The 19,143-nt window shown below is 48.0% G+C and overlaps 1 protein-coding gene across 2 annotated transcripts in view; it reads left to right on the top strand.

The window, feature by feature from the left end:
• The window catches only part of CSTPP1 (centriolar satellite-associated tubulin polyglutamylase complex regulator 1), a 160,090-nt gene that overhangs the window by 134,824 nt on the left and 6,123 nt on the right, over positions 1-19,143 (top strand). For both annotated transcript variants that reach the window (XM_084776716.1, XM_084776715.1), the window contains exons 4-6: positions 3,480-3,564; positions 17,682-17,767; positions 18,675-18,870. In XM_084776716.1, coding sequence (XP_084632842.1) covers positions 3,480-3,564; positions 17,682-17,767; positions 18,675-18,870 — 367 coding nt within the window. The remainder of the gene's footprint in view (positions 1-3,479; positions 3,565-17,681; positions 17,768-18,674; positions 18,871-19,143) is intronic.

Raw genomic sequence — 19,143 nt, forward strand, 5'->3', positions numbered from 1 at the left:
TGCCCTGATGCAGGAGGCAAGTGAGGTAGCCCAGGCAGCCTGACAAAGACTGTCCAAGACTGAACACTACAGATTAAAGCATTCAAATGCAGCAAGCAAAAGCCACCTCATAAGGTGGTTTCCTCTTCTCTCCTGTCTTTAACCCCCAGGACTTAAAACCAAAACCAAAACAACCCCAAGTGTTTGATGTTACTAAAGTCCAGACATTCTGCTGCAGACTTTATAGATAGCATCTCTTTTTACTTCAATCCTGAAAAGTGAGGCTGCCATCCCCAGCTTACAGCAGAGAACCTGAGATGGAGAGATTAAGCAGTTTGCCTGAGGTTCCAGACCTGAATTAAAGAGCCGGGTTTGAAGCCTAGCCAGTCAGGCAGTGCTTGGATTTTGGAACCAGTCTTTCCACTTGCAGTACCCCATGGCCAGAGGTACAGAGTGGCTCTCCCTTGCAATTCCCTGGCCTTGATATTACCTGGCCACTGCCCTAATAGAATTTGAACCGTTCCATCACACCTCAAAGCTGTTCGTGTGCGTTTTCCTGGGTCTCCTTCTGTGACTGCCTTTCTCACTCAGCATCGGGGAGAGTCAGTTCCAGAAGCGGTGGGCAGGGCGTCTTCTGATTTTAGTAGTTTTAAGGGCCTTTTGTTACCTTAGAGAGCTGCAAAGGAATTTGTATGAATTTTTCCTCCACCCTTGGGAACAAGTATTTGAACTGTGTGTGTATGTGTGACTTAGAACAACAGCAAGAACCTAAAGGGAGCTAAGGAGATAGCTCGGTTAGTGTGCTGGCCTCACGAGCAAGAGGACCTGAGGGCAAGCCCCAAAACCCATGTGACTAAAACAAAATAAAGTGTAAAAGGTTGACAATACCTGAGGAACAATACCTACAGTTGTCCTCTGGCCTAAAAAACGCACATGGGGACACACACACACACACACACACACACACACACACACACACACACACACACACGTTACAGGGAACCTAATGAGAAACTTTACCTCAGTGGTAAAGCACTTAAATATTATGACTAGGTTTGGCCCCAAGCACCTTTTAAAAAAAAGAGGGAGGAACCTAAACATGTCCTCGGCTCTGGAGTCAGGAGGCAGAGATTGGTTCTTCTCTACCCTGAGTTTCTTCTACTTTGTTACCCTGTACATCTTCCCAAGTGGTGTCCAGGTGATTCGGGGCCTGTATACTAACTATACTAACCCTGTATACTAACTAATTCCGGAGCAGTCTTTGGCCTCGCCCCCGATAACAGTGTCAACTTGCAGCATAGAGAAGCACTTGATTCAAAGGCAGTCCTCTCAGTTGGAAGCACTCCTCCACACAGAGAGTTCTGGAAGGAGAACAGGATGAGCTTTTCTCTGGTCCCCTGTCACTCCTGCTCCTCACTCCAAGTGGTGACACTGAGCAGCTATTATTCCTGTCCTTGAAGACTATAACCTCCGGCCACACTGGCCCTGCGGTCAAACGAGTGAGAGTGTGTGGCCCATGAAGCCAAGATCAAGGCGGCAAAGCCCTCTTGGTCCCCTGACTTACTGACACTGAGTCTGGTCTTCTGGTGCCCCTGCTTCTGGCTCTGTGGTTAGTTTAACTCTGTGCCCCCACCTTGAAGTGAGCTCGGATGAAAAAGTGGTCAGAGCCCAGACCTGACCCTGGAGATTTGGGGGGTTTTTTGCCTTAGGAAAGTATCACCCAGACTAGCAGGGGCAGGAGGTCTGGATTCCTGTGGCTTGGGCTAACTTAGGTCCAAAGAACCCATAATTCCAGACCCAGCCCGGGCTACATAGTGAGACCCTGTGTCAAAACAAAGACAAAAAGAAAGAAAAGAAAACCTCACCCCTTCACACTGACTTGCCTTCACACTGCAGCAGCAGCCTAAAGATGATCATCGTCATCTTCATTCCCCGGCACAGCCGTAGCCTCTTGCTCCCCTCCTCCCTTTCGCCCTCCTCCCACTTACAACAGCTGCAGCCGGGTTGCTCTTGCTTCTCCACGAGCATGGCCTTCCACACTGGAAAACCTATGCTCCTTGGGAGTTCCTGAAGACTGCTGCCGCCTGGCTAATCCAGAGCCTTCTCATGGTAGCACACGCTACAGCAAAACAATTGGGAAGCATAGGTGTGATTCCTCTCCCTTGGGACACTGTAAACCTCTCTGAGATTTGCCTCTTTGGCGAATCTGGACCACAAAACTCCTGGCTCCTTTCTCCCACAGCATTGCTTCTATAATCGGGAATTATTTGTTTGCCACAACTGTGTGTCTTGGACCTTCGTCTTGGCTTCCTCTAATAGTAGGATGACCAGATTTGTGTGCAGGCATCCCAAAGAAGTCAGCCTGCTGCGTTCCTGGTGGGTCTCTGTGCTGTGTGCGCCTCTCCCCCAAGCATGCAGCATGCTTGCTTTGCTGCCCGTTGATATCCTGTACATGGTTTAGGGGTATGCAGTGGGAAATATTGCCAGAGACTTCCAGCAGACTCAGCCAGCTTTGGCAAGACTTCTCCACCCACATTTTTGGAGTCAGGGAAATCCAGGGTAAGAAGGCTGATGAAGTTGCTTTTCTTGTGTCCTCTCTTCAGCTAGTTCTCAAACCAATGAAGCCCCTTTAATCAAAATGCTGTAACTGGCACCTCACCCAGAGGTGGCTTGGTAGAGATACCAGTCTTAAAATTCTACCTCTTGAGATCAGACATGGTGGTGCACTCCTTTAATCCCAGCACTCAGAGAGGCACAGGCAGTCGGAACTCTGTGAGTTTGAGGCCAGCCTGGTCTACAAAGCAAGTTCAAGACATCCAAGGCTACACAGAGAAACCCTGTCTCAAAAAAGCACAAAAAAGGGGGGCTGGAGAGATGGCTCAGTGCTTGAGAGCGCCACCTGCTCTTCCAGAGGTCCTGAGTTCAATTCCCAGTAATCACATGGTAGCTCACAACCATCTATAATGTGATTTGATGCCTTCTTCTGGCATTCAGGTATACATAGAAACAGAGCACTGTGTACATAATAAATAAATAAATCTTAAAAAAAAAAAAGCTGGGCATGGTGGCGCACACCTTTAATCCCAGCACTTAGGAGGCAGAGGGAGATGGATCACTGAGTTCGAGGCCAGCCTGGTCTACAGAGTGAGTCCAGGACAGCCAAGGCTACACACACAGAGAAATCCCGTCTCGAGAAAACAAAAACAAAAACAAAATTTCACCTCTTGGGTCAGCTGTAGCACATGCCTTTCATCCCAACATTCAGGCAAAGACAAGGTTATCTATGTGAGTTTGAGGCCAGCTTCATCTACATAGTTCCAGACCAGCCCGGGCTACATAGTGAGACCTTGTGTCAAAACAAAGAAAAAAAGAAAGAAAAGAAAACCTCACCCCTTCACACTGACTTGCCTTCACACTGCAGGGGCAGCCTAAAGCCATGAAATGACCACAAGGCAGGCACTGACCTGAACTGCAGTCCTAACACGCTCCTTTCCCTGCAGACCTGCTGACCATGAGGGAGTACCACTGTCTGCTGCAGTTACTGTGCCCAGATTTCCCGCTGGAGCTCACTCAGAAAGCAGCCAGGTATGTACGGCCCAAGTCCGGGTCTTCAACCCATCTGTACTCTGGGGGCTAGAGCTTCTAGAAGAAACCAGAACATCTTATCTCAGAAAGGGCATTAGGAGCGAAACTGGCCTTCAGGAGAGAAGTCTTTTCTCACATATATCTGGATTCCCCCCAGATGTGTGTGTGTGTGTGTGTGTGTGTGTGTGTGTGTGTGTGTTTAAAACACTCTCTGTTTCCTAAGGGGAACTAAATGATCCTTTGTGGTTTTCACAAGGAGTCTTGGGGTCTGAGTGTAGTGAAATAAAGGCACAGCGCCGCTCAAATGTGTTCACACACACACACACTCAGGAGGATATTCTGAAAAAGAGGACAAGAGTGGGCAGTAATTTATAATCAAGGAGGCTGAGGGCAGGGACTGGAAAGGGCTAAAGGCCCAGCTGAGGGAAGAGCAGATAGTCCTGTGTGTGCTAACAGACAGCTTCCGAGGTTAGCCAGAACTGCGGCTTTGGGTGTTGGGAGCCGCTAGGTCCTGTGTTTGGTTTTTACCATCACTCACATTTTTTTTTTTTAGCCAGATGAAGTAGTTGAACTATACCTAAGTTAACTTTTAATCATTTAACACAAATCTGAGGTCGGGTTGCGTGTTCAAGCAGAACAAAAGATCTTATTTTCTGAAGAGCTCCCAGTTTCCAAAATCAGTCCCGTTGAAACCATTTATCTTCATATTCCACCTCCATGTACTTACGTCAGTTCTGTGAGTCCTCATGAAAAGATTCCTTTTGGTACTTAACCCCCCCCCTCCGCCGGCCCCCGTGCCCCTGCCTTATTGCAAAGGATTGGAGTGCTAAGAGGATAACTGGGTTGTGCAAATTGACTGGTGACTTGGAAGCAGCGGAGGCACAGTGGCCCAGCTGGCTACAGTCAAGAGACTTCGCATACAGCCTCCTCACTGGCCTCCTCTGGGTGTGGCACCAGCTCCGCCTGGAGGCTCTGCTTCTTAAACCAACGGTCCAGTGCACCTCCCAAAAGGCCCCAGTCCGTTCTCTCCAGAGACCGGGAAGATGGGACAGTCAGGGTCCTAGCTGCAGACATCAGCCTCTTCTAGGGCAGGACATTTTGTATTTCAGGCTGATGAACTAAGTTTGCTGATAAGGTGCAAAGTTTACAGAAAGTTTTGTAGCTTCCTCGCCCCTTAGTGTTTCCTGGGCACTCATCTTTTCCAGTGACCACTAACTAGTAAAAGCTCTAATGCAGGTCTTATTGTTTTCATTAATCTGCAGTCCAAAGGGAGGTTGGATTTTTGCTTTGGTTTGGCTTTGTGTTTTTTGAGATAGTCTCTTTGTATGTATCCTCCTGCCTTAGAGGATACTTCAGTTCTGAGATTACAGGCGTACACTGCCAGGCCTGGCTGGAATCCTTTTCTTAGGTGAAAGGGCAAAAGAAGGAAGAGGAGGAGGAGGAAAGTTCTGATGATGGTGAGGATCACAGGAGATTATCTCTTTAATTTAAAAGAAGCCAGTGGAGTTAATGGCAGAATTTCGTGCTAGTTTCCCTTTGGGGTTGACTCATTTTAAGAAAGAATTCAAGGGCTGGAGAGATGGCTCAGAGGTTAAGAGCACTGGCTCTCCTTCCAAGGGTCGTTAGTTCAATTCCCAGCAACCACATGTTGGCTTATAACCAGTTATAGTGAGATGTGATGCCCACTTCTGGCCTGCAGGTATACATGCAGGCAGAATACTGTATACATAATACATACATACATACATACATACATACATACATACATCTAAGAAAAGAAAAGAAAGAAAGAAAGAAAGAGGCTGGAGAGATGGATCAGAGGTTAAGAGCACTGGCTGCTCTTCCAGAGGACCTGGGTTCAATTCCCAGCATCCCAGCATCCACATCTGTAAGTGTAATTACACATCTGTAATTACACATCTGTAATTCCAGTTCCAGGGGATCCAACACCCTCACACAGACATACATGCTTGCAAAACAGCAATGTACATAAATACAAGATAGCCTCAGCCTCCCAAGTGCTGGGATTAAAAGTGTGCGCTGCCACCGCCCAGCTGTTTTTGTTTTTGTTTTTGGAGACAGCGTTTCTCTGTAGTCATGGCTGTCCTGGACTCACTTTTTAGTCCAGGCTGGCCTTGAACTCACAGTGGGCATGCGCCACCACGCCCGGCCTACACTTGCTGTTCTTACAGAGGACTTGGTTCATTTTCCCAGCACCCACGTGACAGCTCACAACTGTCTACTACTCCAGTTTCAGAGGATTCTTTGTCCTCTTCTGACCTCCACAGGCACCGGGCATGCATGTGGTGCTCAGATACACATGCAAGCAAAATACTCACGTACACTAATAATAAATCTAATATTTTTTAAATAAATAGAAGTTTGAAAACAAAAACAAATCTTTATTTGTTGACATAGGGTACCAGGCAGCCCAAACTAGCCTGGAGCTCTCTGCGTAGCCCAAGATGGCCGTACATTTATCTCCAGCCTCTACCTGTCACGTATTGGTAAAATGCAAAGTTCTTCATGTCATGGCGCGAATAGATAGTAGGCACGATTATCAATACAAAGAGGCTCCTAAAGTGCTAGTCCTCTGTGGCAAGAGGCTTACGTGCTGCTTAACAGAAACTCAGCCTCTCATTATGAGGAAGAGCACGCCATAACCAGCCAGACCAATAACCACAGGGAATTATGAGCACCCAAGTACAAAAACAAGAGAGCCCCGGGAAGTCCACAGGAGAGGGGCTGCAAACTAGAGATGAGTTCAGTCAGCGGAAGTGCGTGTCCTCCGCAGATGTGAGCGTCAGACTTCTCTGTCAACCTCAGTCCTCAGTGCCATTCACTCCCCACTCCACTCCAGCTGCTGTGTCTTCTGGAAAACTGCAACTACCCAGAAAATGCCTCAGGACCACTCAGCTCTTCTCACTTTGTCCTGAAAGCCTGAAGGCCAGCCTCCCCTACACCGGCTCAGGCATCTGCCCAGAGTTACAGATATGGGTGGTTAAGCCTGTAAGGCTGATTTCTTTTGAGAAGAGGAATTGCACTCACCCATCCACAGCCTGCTTACTTATTCGGGGCCCTGAGGTCTGGGGACAGGCTGCAGGAGGCTCCAGGCTGTGATGATGCACAGGGGAAAGAATGTAATCCACGGGGCAGCTGTAAACCAGAGGCTGTGCATGACATAGCATCTCCACAAGTGGCTGCCTTAAGGGCTATAAACATTCTAGCCAGGCCATGGGGCAGCAGGTGTGAGCGGGAGACACAGGAAGGAGCTAATAGACTGAAAGGGCAAACCAGGAAGACACACACACACACACACACATCATTATTCTTTCAGGAATGAAAAAGTTAGACCCTTTTATCACTAAATAATCACCAGACCATCTCCAGCTCATCATCCTCTGAGCTAGGAAGCTTTCCTGATGGCCAGGAACATGCACTTGGGGCTTGGGTGTACAGAGCACTTGCCTAGCATGTGTGGGGCCCTGTTCAGTCCCCAGCCCTGCACGACAAGAGCGTGTGATTGGAAGCAGGCTTCTGGTTTACTGGCTTGTGCTCTTAAGAAAGCTGTTTCTCTGGGCTCACTGTCTTTATTTGAAAGGTGGCAATAATAATTGTCTGTAATGTGTTTAAAATAATGCCCTGCACAGAGTAAACTTGCAATACAGGTCAAAAGAGCAGCATTAAGATTGACCTACAGGAGCACAGGTGTCAGGAAGAGGTGGATTTGGGAGCTGGAGGGACAGCTCAGTGCTTAGGAGTGCTTACTGCTCTTGCAGAGAACCCACGTCAGGCGTGCAGCACTGTGGCGTGGCTCTCAAAAGTGTCAGCAACTCTAACTCTAACTGCAGAGGACTCTAACTCCCTCTTATGGCCTCCCTGGGACACACACACAACTACAAATAACAAATAAACCTAAGAAGAAAAAGGTGAATATACAGCAGGCCCACCAGAGCCCATTAACGGATGGATATCTCCTAACTTCGCTGATTCCTCTTTCCAGTTTTGCAAAATGTTAATAATAATAATAATAATAATAACAACAACAACCTTAGACTTTCTGTGAGATTTCAGTGACAAATATGTGACTTGTTTAACAAACTGAATAAATAATAATTGAAGTCCAGCACTTGGGAGACAGAGGCAGGCAAGAGTTCTGACTTTAAGGCCAACCTGGTCTACAGAGTGAGTTCCAGGAAAGCCAGGGCTACATAGAAAAACCCTGTCTCAAAAAAAAATCACAGCTGGGCGTGTGGCGCACGCCTTTAATCCCAGCACTCGGGAGGCAGAGGCAGGCAGATCGCTGTGAGTTAGAGCCCAGCCTGGTCTACAAAAAGGGAGTCTAGGACAGCCAAGGATACACAGAGAAACCTTGTCGTGAAAAAAACCAAAAAAAAAAAATCACAATAATAATTAATAATTAAGTCAAATACAATGGTGTATTTTTATCCTCTAGTGCTCAGGAGGCAAGGCAAGAGGGTCAAAGTTCAAAGCCAGCCTGGGATAAATGACACCTTATCTCAAACAACAAACCAAAATTAAAATGAAATAAGAGTGTGTACGACAGCAAAGGCTAAACAGAGAAACTCTGTCTCAAAAACAAAAACAAAAACAAAAACAAAAAAGAATTTGTATAAACAAGTAAATAAATAATTTACTGTTTGCCGGGCATGGTGTTGCACGCCTTTAATCTCAGCACTTGGGAGGCAGAAGCAGGAGGATCACTGTGAGTTCAAGGCCAGCCTGGTCTACAAAGCAGAGTCCAGAACAGCCAAGGCTAAACAGAGAAACCCTGTCTCAAAATATCAAAATAAATAAATAAATTACTATTATGATGATTTTTGTTTGTTTGGTTGGTTTGGTTTCTGTTTGGGTTTTTTATTTTTTCAAGACAGGGTTTCTCTGTATAGCCCTGGCTGTCCTGAACTCACTTTGTAGACCAGGCTGGCCCCTGGTCCACCTGCTTCTACCTCCAAGTGCTGGGGTTAAAGGCGTGCACCACTACTGCCTGGCAATGTTGGTATTATTATTACTACCAGATTATTTTTTTTTAAGCCTGAAGAGGCAGTTCAGCAGTTAAAAGCAGTGGCTTCTCTTTCAGAGGATCTAGATTCCCTTCCCAGCACCTATATGAAGACTCACAACCACCTGTAATTCCACTCCGGATCTGATGAACTATCCTGGCCTTTATAGGCAATGTGCCCAAACACACATGCAGGAATAATAATAATAATAATAATAATAATAATAATAATAATAATAATAATAATAACAACAACAACAACAACAACAACAATAATGAAGACGGGTTTTTATTTGAGAACAAATGAAAGTGCTTTCTGGCATCTTTTCCCTTCACAACACTGAGAAGATGATGCCTAACAAAACATCAAGATAAGGCGACCTGTGGCTAACTTCTGGCTCTGTCCTCCCAGCTGAACCAAGGGGACTGACGCCTCTAAGCCGTTTGAAGCAACACAAGATTTGGAAGCTCCAACCCAAGGGTAGATGGAAAGCTGTGTCCCCCTGGGCTAGCGTGAGGATCACCCTTGAGGGGCCTCTTAAACCCCAGGCAGCAGCCTCACCCCAGAGTTCAAGAGTTCTAGGGTAAAGATCCAAAGATTCATATTTCTGAAAATGTCCCCGATGGTGTGGATGGCCTGGGAAGCACACTGGCGAAGCCCGGTTAAAGTGTTACCCACAGGCTCCCTCGGGCATTTTACCCTAGGGTGGATTAAATTGCTTACATTCCCTTCTCTGTTGTCATCTGAAATACTGTTTAATGTCTCCCTCACCTAAGACCACATCTCTAGTCAGGGATCTGCCCAGAGTAGGAAACATACTCTCGTCATCATTGTGTTAGGAATAATGCAGCTAGCCTACAGAAAGCCCAGTTTTACACACAGTCACTTCTGTTCAGGAAAGTCACTTTTCAGCTGGCCTCTGTGTCCCAAAGTCACAGGATAGCCTGATGGGGAAGGGCAGGTGCTGGAGTCACACAGCCCTGGATTCACATGCCAGGTCCTTCACCAACAAGCCTGTATGCTCTCATTTGAGATATTTAGCTTTGCCAGAGATGGTGGTTCGTGCCTAGAATCCCAATAATCTCTGGAGGAAAGAGATTTACTATGAGTTCAAGGCCACCCCAGGCTATATAGTGAGTTCCAGGCCAGCCTGAGCTACATAGTGAGACCTTGTCTCAAAAAACAATTATATAACTTTTCTTTCTTTTTTTTTTTTTTTAAGATTTATTTATTTATTTATTATACAGTGCTCTGCCTGTGTGTACATCTGCAGGCAAGAAGAGGGCATCAGATCACATTGTAGATGGTTGTGAACCACCATGTGGTTGCTGGGAATTGAACTCAGGACCTCTGGAAGAGCAAACAGTGCTCTTAACCTCTGAGCCATCTCTCTAGCCCCTAACTTTTCTAAGTGTCAATTTTTCTATTGATAAAACAGAAATAATGTTAACTAATAGAGTTGTTTTAAGGCTTTAATGGGATAATCCATGTAAAACCCATGACTGGTGTGAGCTGCCTGCATCCATAAACACAAATAAGTAAATATAACTTTAATCAAAAAGATGTGAAAATGGATACTAAGCATGCTGTTGTTATTAATATTGTTCTGGATCAATCTTGTCAGTCCTTACAAGGTAGATGGGATTTGGGGTGCCCTGAACGTGAGGTTGTCATGTAGAAAACACTGTATCCCACATGTCCTATGCCCTTTATCCCACATGTCCTATGCCCTTTGAGGACCTGGACTGGGGTGACACATGTCCTACCCAGGCCAGAGGAGAGAGACCCAGGAACCTGCCCAGCCGCATGCTCCCTGGCCTTGGGCCCCCACATGGCTTTATTGCTGTCCTGCTCTCACAGCCTCCACATTGAAACAGCCTGCTGGGGTACACTGTTAGCACAAACCAACTTGGGGACATGCTTCAGCTGTCCCAGTGAAGGACATTAGTCATATGACCTCTCCAGAGAAATTCAGTCATGTAAAGCAGCTCTTCTTTTGGGCCCTGACTAAGAGCTGGCTCCCCCAAAAGTGGGCTAGAAACTAAATAGCCAGCTTCCGGCTGGCAGTCTCTGCCTGGCTTGTGAGCTGGAGGCATTTACTTCCACTGAGCCACTTTCATTTGCTATTTTAGGCTCTTCTAGCACCTTAACACAGAGAGACTCCTTATGTTGCTAGCACCTCACCCTACTCATGGGCGCCTGTGAGACCCGGGGCAAAGTACAGCCTCCTATTGCATTTCTCGGTGTCCTTTGCTATAGGAACCATAACCATCCCTTCTTTGTATATGAAGAAACTGAGACACAGGTAGAATTGAAGCCAGCTGTAGGAGACTGAGACTTGATCCCAGAGCCATCAAACCCAGAATCTCAGGAAAAAGGGTTCATGCCACTAGGCCAGGGGGTGCAGAGGAGGTTGATGCTTCGGTGAGTTTGCACTGGAAAGCTTTGCTTCCTTGGCACCCACTTACCTCCCAGCCAGCCAGCTCGTCCCAGCTGTTGGAAGTCAGCAAGGAAGAGAGCAGCTAACCCCCTGGGCCTAGCTCGGACCCTGCCAACTCCCATGTTCTCAATTCCAGCTGCCGGCCCTGGACTCCGCCCTCCACATGGTTCTGCTCAGAGCCAGCCTGAGCCAGAGTGCCTGTATTTCTCCCCAGAGGCCTTCTCGCTAGCCCAGAGCCATTGCCTGCAAGGATCCCGCCATGATCCAATAGATTTGTACAGGCTCTTGTTGGCAGCAGTTCCTTGCTGGCTCCACTTCAAAGCCAGGGTGGCCAGGCTCCTCCAGGTGTCAGAGCAGCTGGCACGTTAGCAAAAGAACCGCTGGCAGGAAGGGTGCTGAGCCAACTGCCGTCCACTGCAAACAGCACATGTGGATGGCCTTGTCTCAAGGAAGGCGCTGGAAGCCTCTGGGTTTAAGATGAAGGAGCTAGCTAAGGATGTGCAGCCTCAGGTCATCCTTGTCCTAGAAGACAAAGGGGAGGCAAAGCTCCCTGCCTGCCTTTTCCCAGTTCTTCTGGGGTTCAAAGCAAGATACAGATGCCCAGAACTTTCATGGGTCACAGCATTTGTCTGGAGGTGGGCAATACTACATGTGGTGTTTGTGTCTGTTTTGTTTTGCCTTGGTTTCATTTTTATGTTTGTTTGTTTGTTTGTTTGAGATTGTCTCATTATGTAGACCAGGCTGGCCTTGAACTAATGATCCTGTTTCCTCATCCTGCAGAGTGTTAGGATTACAGACACAAGCCGCTGTACTTGGCTATCTAGAGTAGGCTTTGCTTTTCACTTAGTTGTGTTCATTTTATTTGTTGTACTTTAGGTGTATAAGCGTCTTGCCTACATGTACCTATGTGTGCCACATGCATACTTGGTGGCTGGCATTGGAGGTCAGGAGAGGGTATTGGATTCCCTGGAACTGGAGTCACAGTTGGCTACGGGTGCTGAGAACTAAACCCGGGCCCTCTGCGAGAGCAACAAGGGCTCTTCACCACTGAGCTATGTTTCCACCCCTTAATTTTAAAAATAGAAAAGGTATTTTCTATTTTTAAAATTAAAGGACTAGAGAGATGGCTCAGCATTTAAAAGCGTGTATTGTTCTTGCAGAGGACCCAAATTCAGTTCCTCCACATCCAGAAGCAAATAACCCACATGTGCTCAGGTAGTTCCAAGGGACCCAATACCTCTGACTTCCACAGGCACCTCCTCTCTCCCTCCCTCCCTCCCTCCCCCCCCCGTCTCTCTCTCTTACACACACACACACACACACACACACACACACACACACACACACACACGCACACACACGCACACACACTTAAAACTAAACTAAAACATAAATGCGTTTACCTCCTGGGGTGGTCTGGCATGCCACGGTGCCCATGTGGAGGCCATGGACAGCTTGCGCGGGGCCAGTTCTCCTCTTCCAGCATGGGCGTCTGGGACTCGGTCCTCAGGCCTGGTAGCAGGTGCCTTCAACCAATGCAGTATCACCCATATGTGGTGGTTTTAAAGGCCAGGGTGCTTGGAAAAGCACCTTTCCATTAGTGTTTTATAATCCTCTGCAGCTACAACCCCTGAGCAGCCAGCTTTCTCCTCCACCTGAAGCAGTCCTGGTAAGAAAAGCCAGGAGTCCGCCCATGGTTGGGCAGCTGGCTCTGACAGCGCCTCAGGAAGCCCCCTGGGAATATGAACTTCCAAGGTTCTGCGTGAACTGCTCACTCCTTCACAAGGCAGCCACAGTTCCAGCTTGGAAAAGTCTCCTAGTGCCCAGTTCTAGGTCCACTTGCTGTCCTCAGAGAATTGGATCTGACCTTGACTTCCTCTGAGCTTCTCTACCAAGCCACAGGGTGTAAATGCGGCGACTTGTCTGCCATGTTTGTGGACTCTCCCCATCATTCTGACCTGCCTCTCCAGACTCGACCTTCTTCCTAATTGGACTGTCCAGCATGGAGGTTTCTCCAGGCCAGGGGCAAAGACTAGGGTAGTGCGGCCTTTTCTCCTTGCTCATGCCTGAACTGTGCCAGGTGCCACGCTGGACCGGAGAGTCAAACGACAAACAGGAAAGAAAGGTGTAATCTGGAAGATGTTACAGCCCAGGGGCAAAGATGTCCTTCCCAGGCCCTTTTTCCTCATCCTCTTAGACCAGCTAGCTAGTCCCACTACTGTTTACACAGCCATTGCCTCTCTTCCTCCCTGCTGCCCCTTCAGTCTGCTCTACACCTCCAGAGGAAGCAAAGAGGCAAACTACCGCCCTAGCCAGGTCGGCTTTGTGGCACCCAGCTCCTTGCAACAGAGTAAACCTCTCACGTCCTCACCCTGTAACCTCCAGAAAGAAGGCCTTACACCTGTCTGCCTCCTCCATGCTCACTGGCATCCCAGACCGTGTATCAGTCTCAGCCAAGTAAAGGGCAGGAGCAGAAGTCAAGCACAGTAGGCTACCCTGCCCCACTGAGGCACCAGCTTCAAAGAGGGGCTGGTCTCTGTTCCTTAGCAGTGCCCATGCTTATGTAGGGAGCAGCCATCTGCTACTGGACACCATGGTGCCCCTTAGGTCTCTCATGTCCAAAAGAAGGATTAAGAAGTATTTCAGAGCCGGGCGGTGGTGGCGCACACCTTTAATCCCAGCACTCGGGAGGCAGAGGCAGGCGGATCACTGTGAGTTCAAGGCCAGCCTGGTCTACAAAGTGAGTCCAGGACAGCCAAGGCTACACAGAGAAACCCTGTCTCAAAAAAAAACAAAACAAAACAACAACAACAACAAAAAAGAAGTGTTTCAGGCACAAGTGTTTTTATGTTTAATGATAAGAAATAAGAGAATAAAGTACCAGATGTCAGATATGAGAGAAGATTATATAAGGTTTATTAAATGAGTATGGGGGAGAAGGAAAAGGAGGAGGGGCACCCCAGAGAGGGAGGGAGGGAGAAACAGGGGAAGAGAGAAAGGAGGCAAGGGGGTGAGAGAGAGAGAGAGAGGGAAAGGCAAGATAGGCCTGTCCTTTATATATTGGGCAGGGCCACGCCCCCACGGCAGGTAGGCAGTCACATCACAGGTAGGCTGACTGAAGCAGAATTCTTGGACTCCCAGAGGTACTGACAACAGATTGCAGAAAAGATTCAAGGGTCAGATCCTCATTCCCAGCACTGATTAGTAAGCAACAGGCAGATACGCTCATACTCCCAGTGACTTTGCCCCTGACCAGTGTCAAGCTACAGTCCTGATCCAGACAGTGGAGAGCACTGCTTTGGGGCCACAGATTGTGCTATGCTAAGGCTGTTCAAGGTGTTTCCTTTTAGAACAGCACAGCCGTCCTGGAAAGAGCAGCAAACGCCTGGAGTAGAGAAGAACACTGTCTGTCTGGCCATCATGTCCGCAGTCCCATAGCTAGCTGCACAGCAGGGGGCATGTGGGGTGAACCACAGCTTGTATGCGTAGTTTATTTGTACTTAAATAAAACCTGGAACTACACACAACAAAAGGAGGCTAATGCTCTAATTACCTAGAGTGATGGCTCAGGGGTTAAGAGTGTTTTCAGCTGTTCTAGAAGACCCAGCTCTGGTTCTCAGGGCCCGTGGCTCACAGCTGCCACAACTCCTGCACCTCCGGCCTGCACAAGCACCTGTGCTGTCATGCACATACCTACACACAGACACGCACAACTAAAAATAAAAGAACTCTTAAAGAAAAAAAGCCCCTGACAGAAAGCTGGAGGCAGTTCTGAGGTGTATAGTTTGCCCCAGTCTGGGTGGGGGAGAGCATTTTCCTAACATTCCAGAGAACTGCTAGCAGGATCCGCTTGGAGCCTGGGGTGTGTGTGTGTGTGTGTGTGTGTGTGTGGTGTGTGTGTGGTGTGTGTGTGTGTGTTGGTGGGGGTAGCAGAGTCACCTCGGAGCTTAGGGGTATGCTGATGGGTGAGACATACAAAGCACAGTTGTGATGATTGCAGAGTGATTTCAATACACTGAAACACTGGCATTTTTTTTTCTTTTCTTTCTTTTTTGGCTGCCCTGTAGCTCGCTCTATAGACCAGGATGGCCTTGAATTCAGAGATCTGCCTGCCTCTGCCTCCCAAGTGCTGGGATTAAAGGAGTGCACTACCACACTAAGCTGATATATATATATATATATATATATATTTAGTGGACTGGTTTTATGGGGTTTTTAAAAAAGATTTATTTATTTATTATATATACAGTGCTCTGCCTGCATATACATTGGCAGGCCAGAAGAGGGCAACAGATCTCACTATAGATGGTTGTGAGCCTTCATATGATTGCTGGGAATTGAACTAAGATCCTTTGGAAGTGCTCTTAACCTCTGAACCATCTCTCCAGGCTGGATGTATGGCATTAATTACATCATATATAATGATCCATAAAGATACAAATAAACAATCAACGTGAGTCCTCGGTTCCACGTTACTGATAGAAGCATCTGTTGTCTTGGAAAGCTTCACAGTGTCATCCAGGGTCTCCTGAGAGTGAGGCTCCGCCCAGTGCTCTCCTGGGTCATTTGCTTTTGACCACTCGGGTGCTTGGCCTGCCCCAGAGTAGAGCAGCAATGACAGGGCTCCCCCTTCTCTCCTCCTGAGGTGGCCCCTCCTCCCTGGTGTTCCTAGTGCCTTCTCCCTCTGCAGTGCAGCTTCACTAACCCCAGACCTTGTCTCTGCTCCCTGCCCATCCAGATGTCTGAAGTGGACTCATGCAGTTCTCGCTCTGTCTCTCTGCCTCTGACTGTCTCTCTGTCTCTGTCTCTCTTTCTCTCTCTGTCTCCTTCCCTCCCTCTTTCCCTCCCTCCCTCCCTCTCTCCATCCTTCCCTCCTTCCGTCCTTCCCTCTTTCCCCCTAGGATATGAGAAATCAAGGTAGTCTTTGGACTATGGAGCTGCATTTAGTCTATTGCTAGAGAGACCGAGCGCCCTCTTGTGGCCCTTGCAGCATTACTATTTCCCTCTTTGACCTCAATTTTTTTCCAGCTGGTTGTGGAGGGCAGTTTTCCTTATCAAGATACAAATAAGAAACAGATAAGCTAATGCTAGTGTTTCTATTGTCTTTTGTTGTTTATTTTTAGAAAGGGTCTAAGTAGCTTGGTTGTCTTGGGAATCTCTATGTACACCAGGCTGGCACTGGCTTTGAACACTCAGAACTCTATCTTCCTGCCTCTGCCTCTCCAGTGCTGGGTATAAGGCACGCACTTGACCTCTTCTTTTAGAACAAGCAGTGTGATCTAATGGGAAGGCCCAGCCTTTGTAGTCACCCAACCTCACAAGTTGTGTAGGTTCTTAGTAAGCTGACTGCTTTGGGATGGATGTGCAACTACAATCCCTCGAGTGCAAAAGGAAGTAACCAGTCCATGCTCTAGGGTGCTATGGGTGAAATTTAATAAAGGTAGCTAAGGATGCAGTACCCGCTGTGGAGCCAGGTGCTCAGTCAACGGTACCTGTCGGTACTGTTGTTATTACAGCTACCTCTTTCTGTCTTTGGGACAGAAAGCCTAGCCTTGCTTTGCACAATTCTAAGGCAATGGTATTCTTCATAAAGTCCCTTCTCTAGAGTGAACAATACTGACTCTCAAGCTGATCCACTTGCCAGTTTGGAGGCCCTCTGACTCAAGGAAGTGGAGATTTAGAAAAATATCCCAAAGCAAAAGAAAACAGTTTAAAATAGAAAAAAAAGGAGAGAAGGAGAAAAAAAAAAAAAGGTACAGCCAGAAGGGCCCTGTCAGAAACAGATTGGAGGCCCAGCTCCACTCCAGTAGAGGAGTTTGGCACTCTGCCTGCCATTCGGCTGGAGCCCAGCAAGTGCTAACTTCCTTCTCTTCCTGTTCGCCTTCAGCAACATCGCTGAGCAGAGTATGAACATGGCCTTGGTGTGATCTATTTACCAATCAAATGGTTTCTCCTTGAGGGTGCCCAGTGGGGAGAGCAGAGAAGCATGTGCTTTCCGTGACCCTTGCAGCACCACTAGCTGGTGTGCGTTCTCTGGCCCTCTCACGTGCACAGTGGCCCACTCCCCACCCCAACTGCCGCCGCCAGTCTACCTTCTGTGTCCCGAGGAGAGGTGCCTGTTGCTGTTCTAGCCATTTGGTAGCTTATTAAGTCTCAGCACCACTTGCCAAGACCCCTCTAAACCTCTTGGCTGTTCTTTTTGCCTTTTCTGATCAGCAGTATTTATTCAGAACTAAATGGTCCTCATTGCAGAATGAAAGGATTTACTGCTTAAGTATATGAAAAGAAATCTTGGCCGCCTTACAATTGCACCCTCTCTCTGCCGCCTCCACCCAACTCTGTCCATGCTCCATTGACTGGAGCCACTGAGACTGACCTGGGAGCCTGTCCTTGGAGCGGTGACTGCAGTGCAGCGCAGCGGCAGGGTTCAACTGATGGAGAGAGGAGGGGACTGTAGGAGGGGCCTGCTTTGGGGACACACACACCCCCCCCCCCGCCTGACCCCCGCCATTTGCTGCAGCCCCAAGGAAGACTAGGGACCTAGAAACAACTTGTGCATAGTCTTTGTCTCTGTTAGCTTGGCCGTCTCTCCCCTGAGGCACACGTGTGTAGCACAGTCTCTGTCCCTCACAGCCTCTCCCTCTCTCCCTCAGGATTGTGCTCATGGATGATGCCATGGACTGCTTGATGTCTTTTTCAGACTTCCTTTTCGCCTTCCAGATCCAGTTTTACTATTCAGGTGAGGATGTTTGAGGCCCCATGTGGCTTCTGTCGGAGACCGTGTCTCCATTGCCCACCGCTGTCTTCTCCATGTGTATGCTCGGCACCCACGCTCCCATCCCTGCGTCCTTTAGGGGTCTGCTTCTTCACGGCCCACTAACAACATGTCCGATTTGCAGTGTTGGTCACAAAATTCACACTGCCATGCCTATTTCCTCAGCCTACTGAAGATAACACACTGCTTCCAGTCAGTCAGCACACACACACACACACACACACACAGAGGGGGAAGGCCATAAGTCATTGTTTACTAACAATGGTGTGACTACAAAGTATAAAGCTTGGAAAACAACTTCAAATGAATACTGAATTATCGGTTTGTAGGGTCCTCTCCTCCCCAGTGGTGTTTATTGTTTCTTTCTTTCAAGGTATATTGAGTACACTAAGAGGCCCAGTCTGGGCAGTAACAAAGATACTTTGTGTAGCCTCCAATACACATTCATGAAGCAGAGGACTAACCAGTGACAATGTACATGTGTTCACTTTTTTAAAAATACAGCATTTATTATGTACATGTACCAATACAGTATTAGGCACTGGGACATGAGATGTCATCTGGGCATGACCCCTGGCATTGCTCAAGATCTTACAGTCCAGCAAGGAGACAGATAAACAAATAATTACATGGCAAACTTATCATTGGGTAAATGATACAAAAAGGGTAGGGGCCTCATCTAGCCTAGGAACTGTCCCAGGTAAAGCACATGGGAGTGTCATGTCTCCGAAGGGCAGCACTCACTCCAGGTGTTTTGGCATCTGCACTGAGGCTGGACAGACTGAGCTATCAGAGAAGGGAGGACATGCTGAAAAACTGTGACACCACCCCCCCTTGCTTAAACTGCCCCTTCCTATTGCTATGGTTTCAGAATTTCTGGAGAGTGTGGCTGCCATCTATCAGGACTTGCTGTCAGGGAAGAGCCCGAACACAGTGATTGTGCCGACGTCATCCAGTGGGCAGCACTGCCAGCGACCTGCCCTAGGCGATGGTGGCATGCTGGATGGAGTTGAGTCTTCACTGTTCTACCAGTGCCTGGAAAACTTGTGTGACCGGCACAAGTACAGGTGGGACATGGGCAGAGGCCCTCCTCAGCCCCAGAGATCAGATACTGGTCTGTGTCCAAGTCTCTAGGAGAAGAATTTGATTGGTTCAGGAGTTTTCTTTTCTTTCTTTCTTTCTTTCTTTTTTTTTTTTTTTTTTTTTTTGAGATAGGGTCTCTCTGTGTAGCCTTGGCTGTCCTGGACTCGTAGACCAAGCTGGCCTCGAACTCACAGCGATCCGCCTGCCTCTGCCTCCCGAGTGCTGGGATTAAAGGCGTGTGCCCCCACGACCAGCTC

This window comes from Acomys minous (genome assembly GCF_964271855.1).
Source record: "Acomys minous genome assembly, chromosome: 3".
NCBI lineage: Eukaryota > Metazoa > Chordata > Mammalia > Rodentia > Muridae > Acomys > Acomys minous.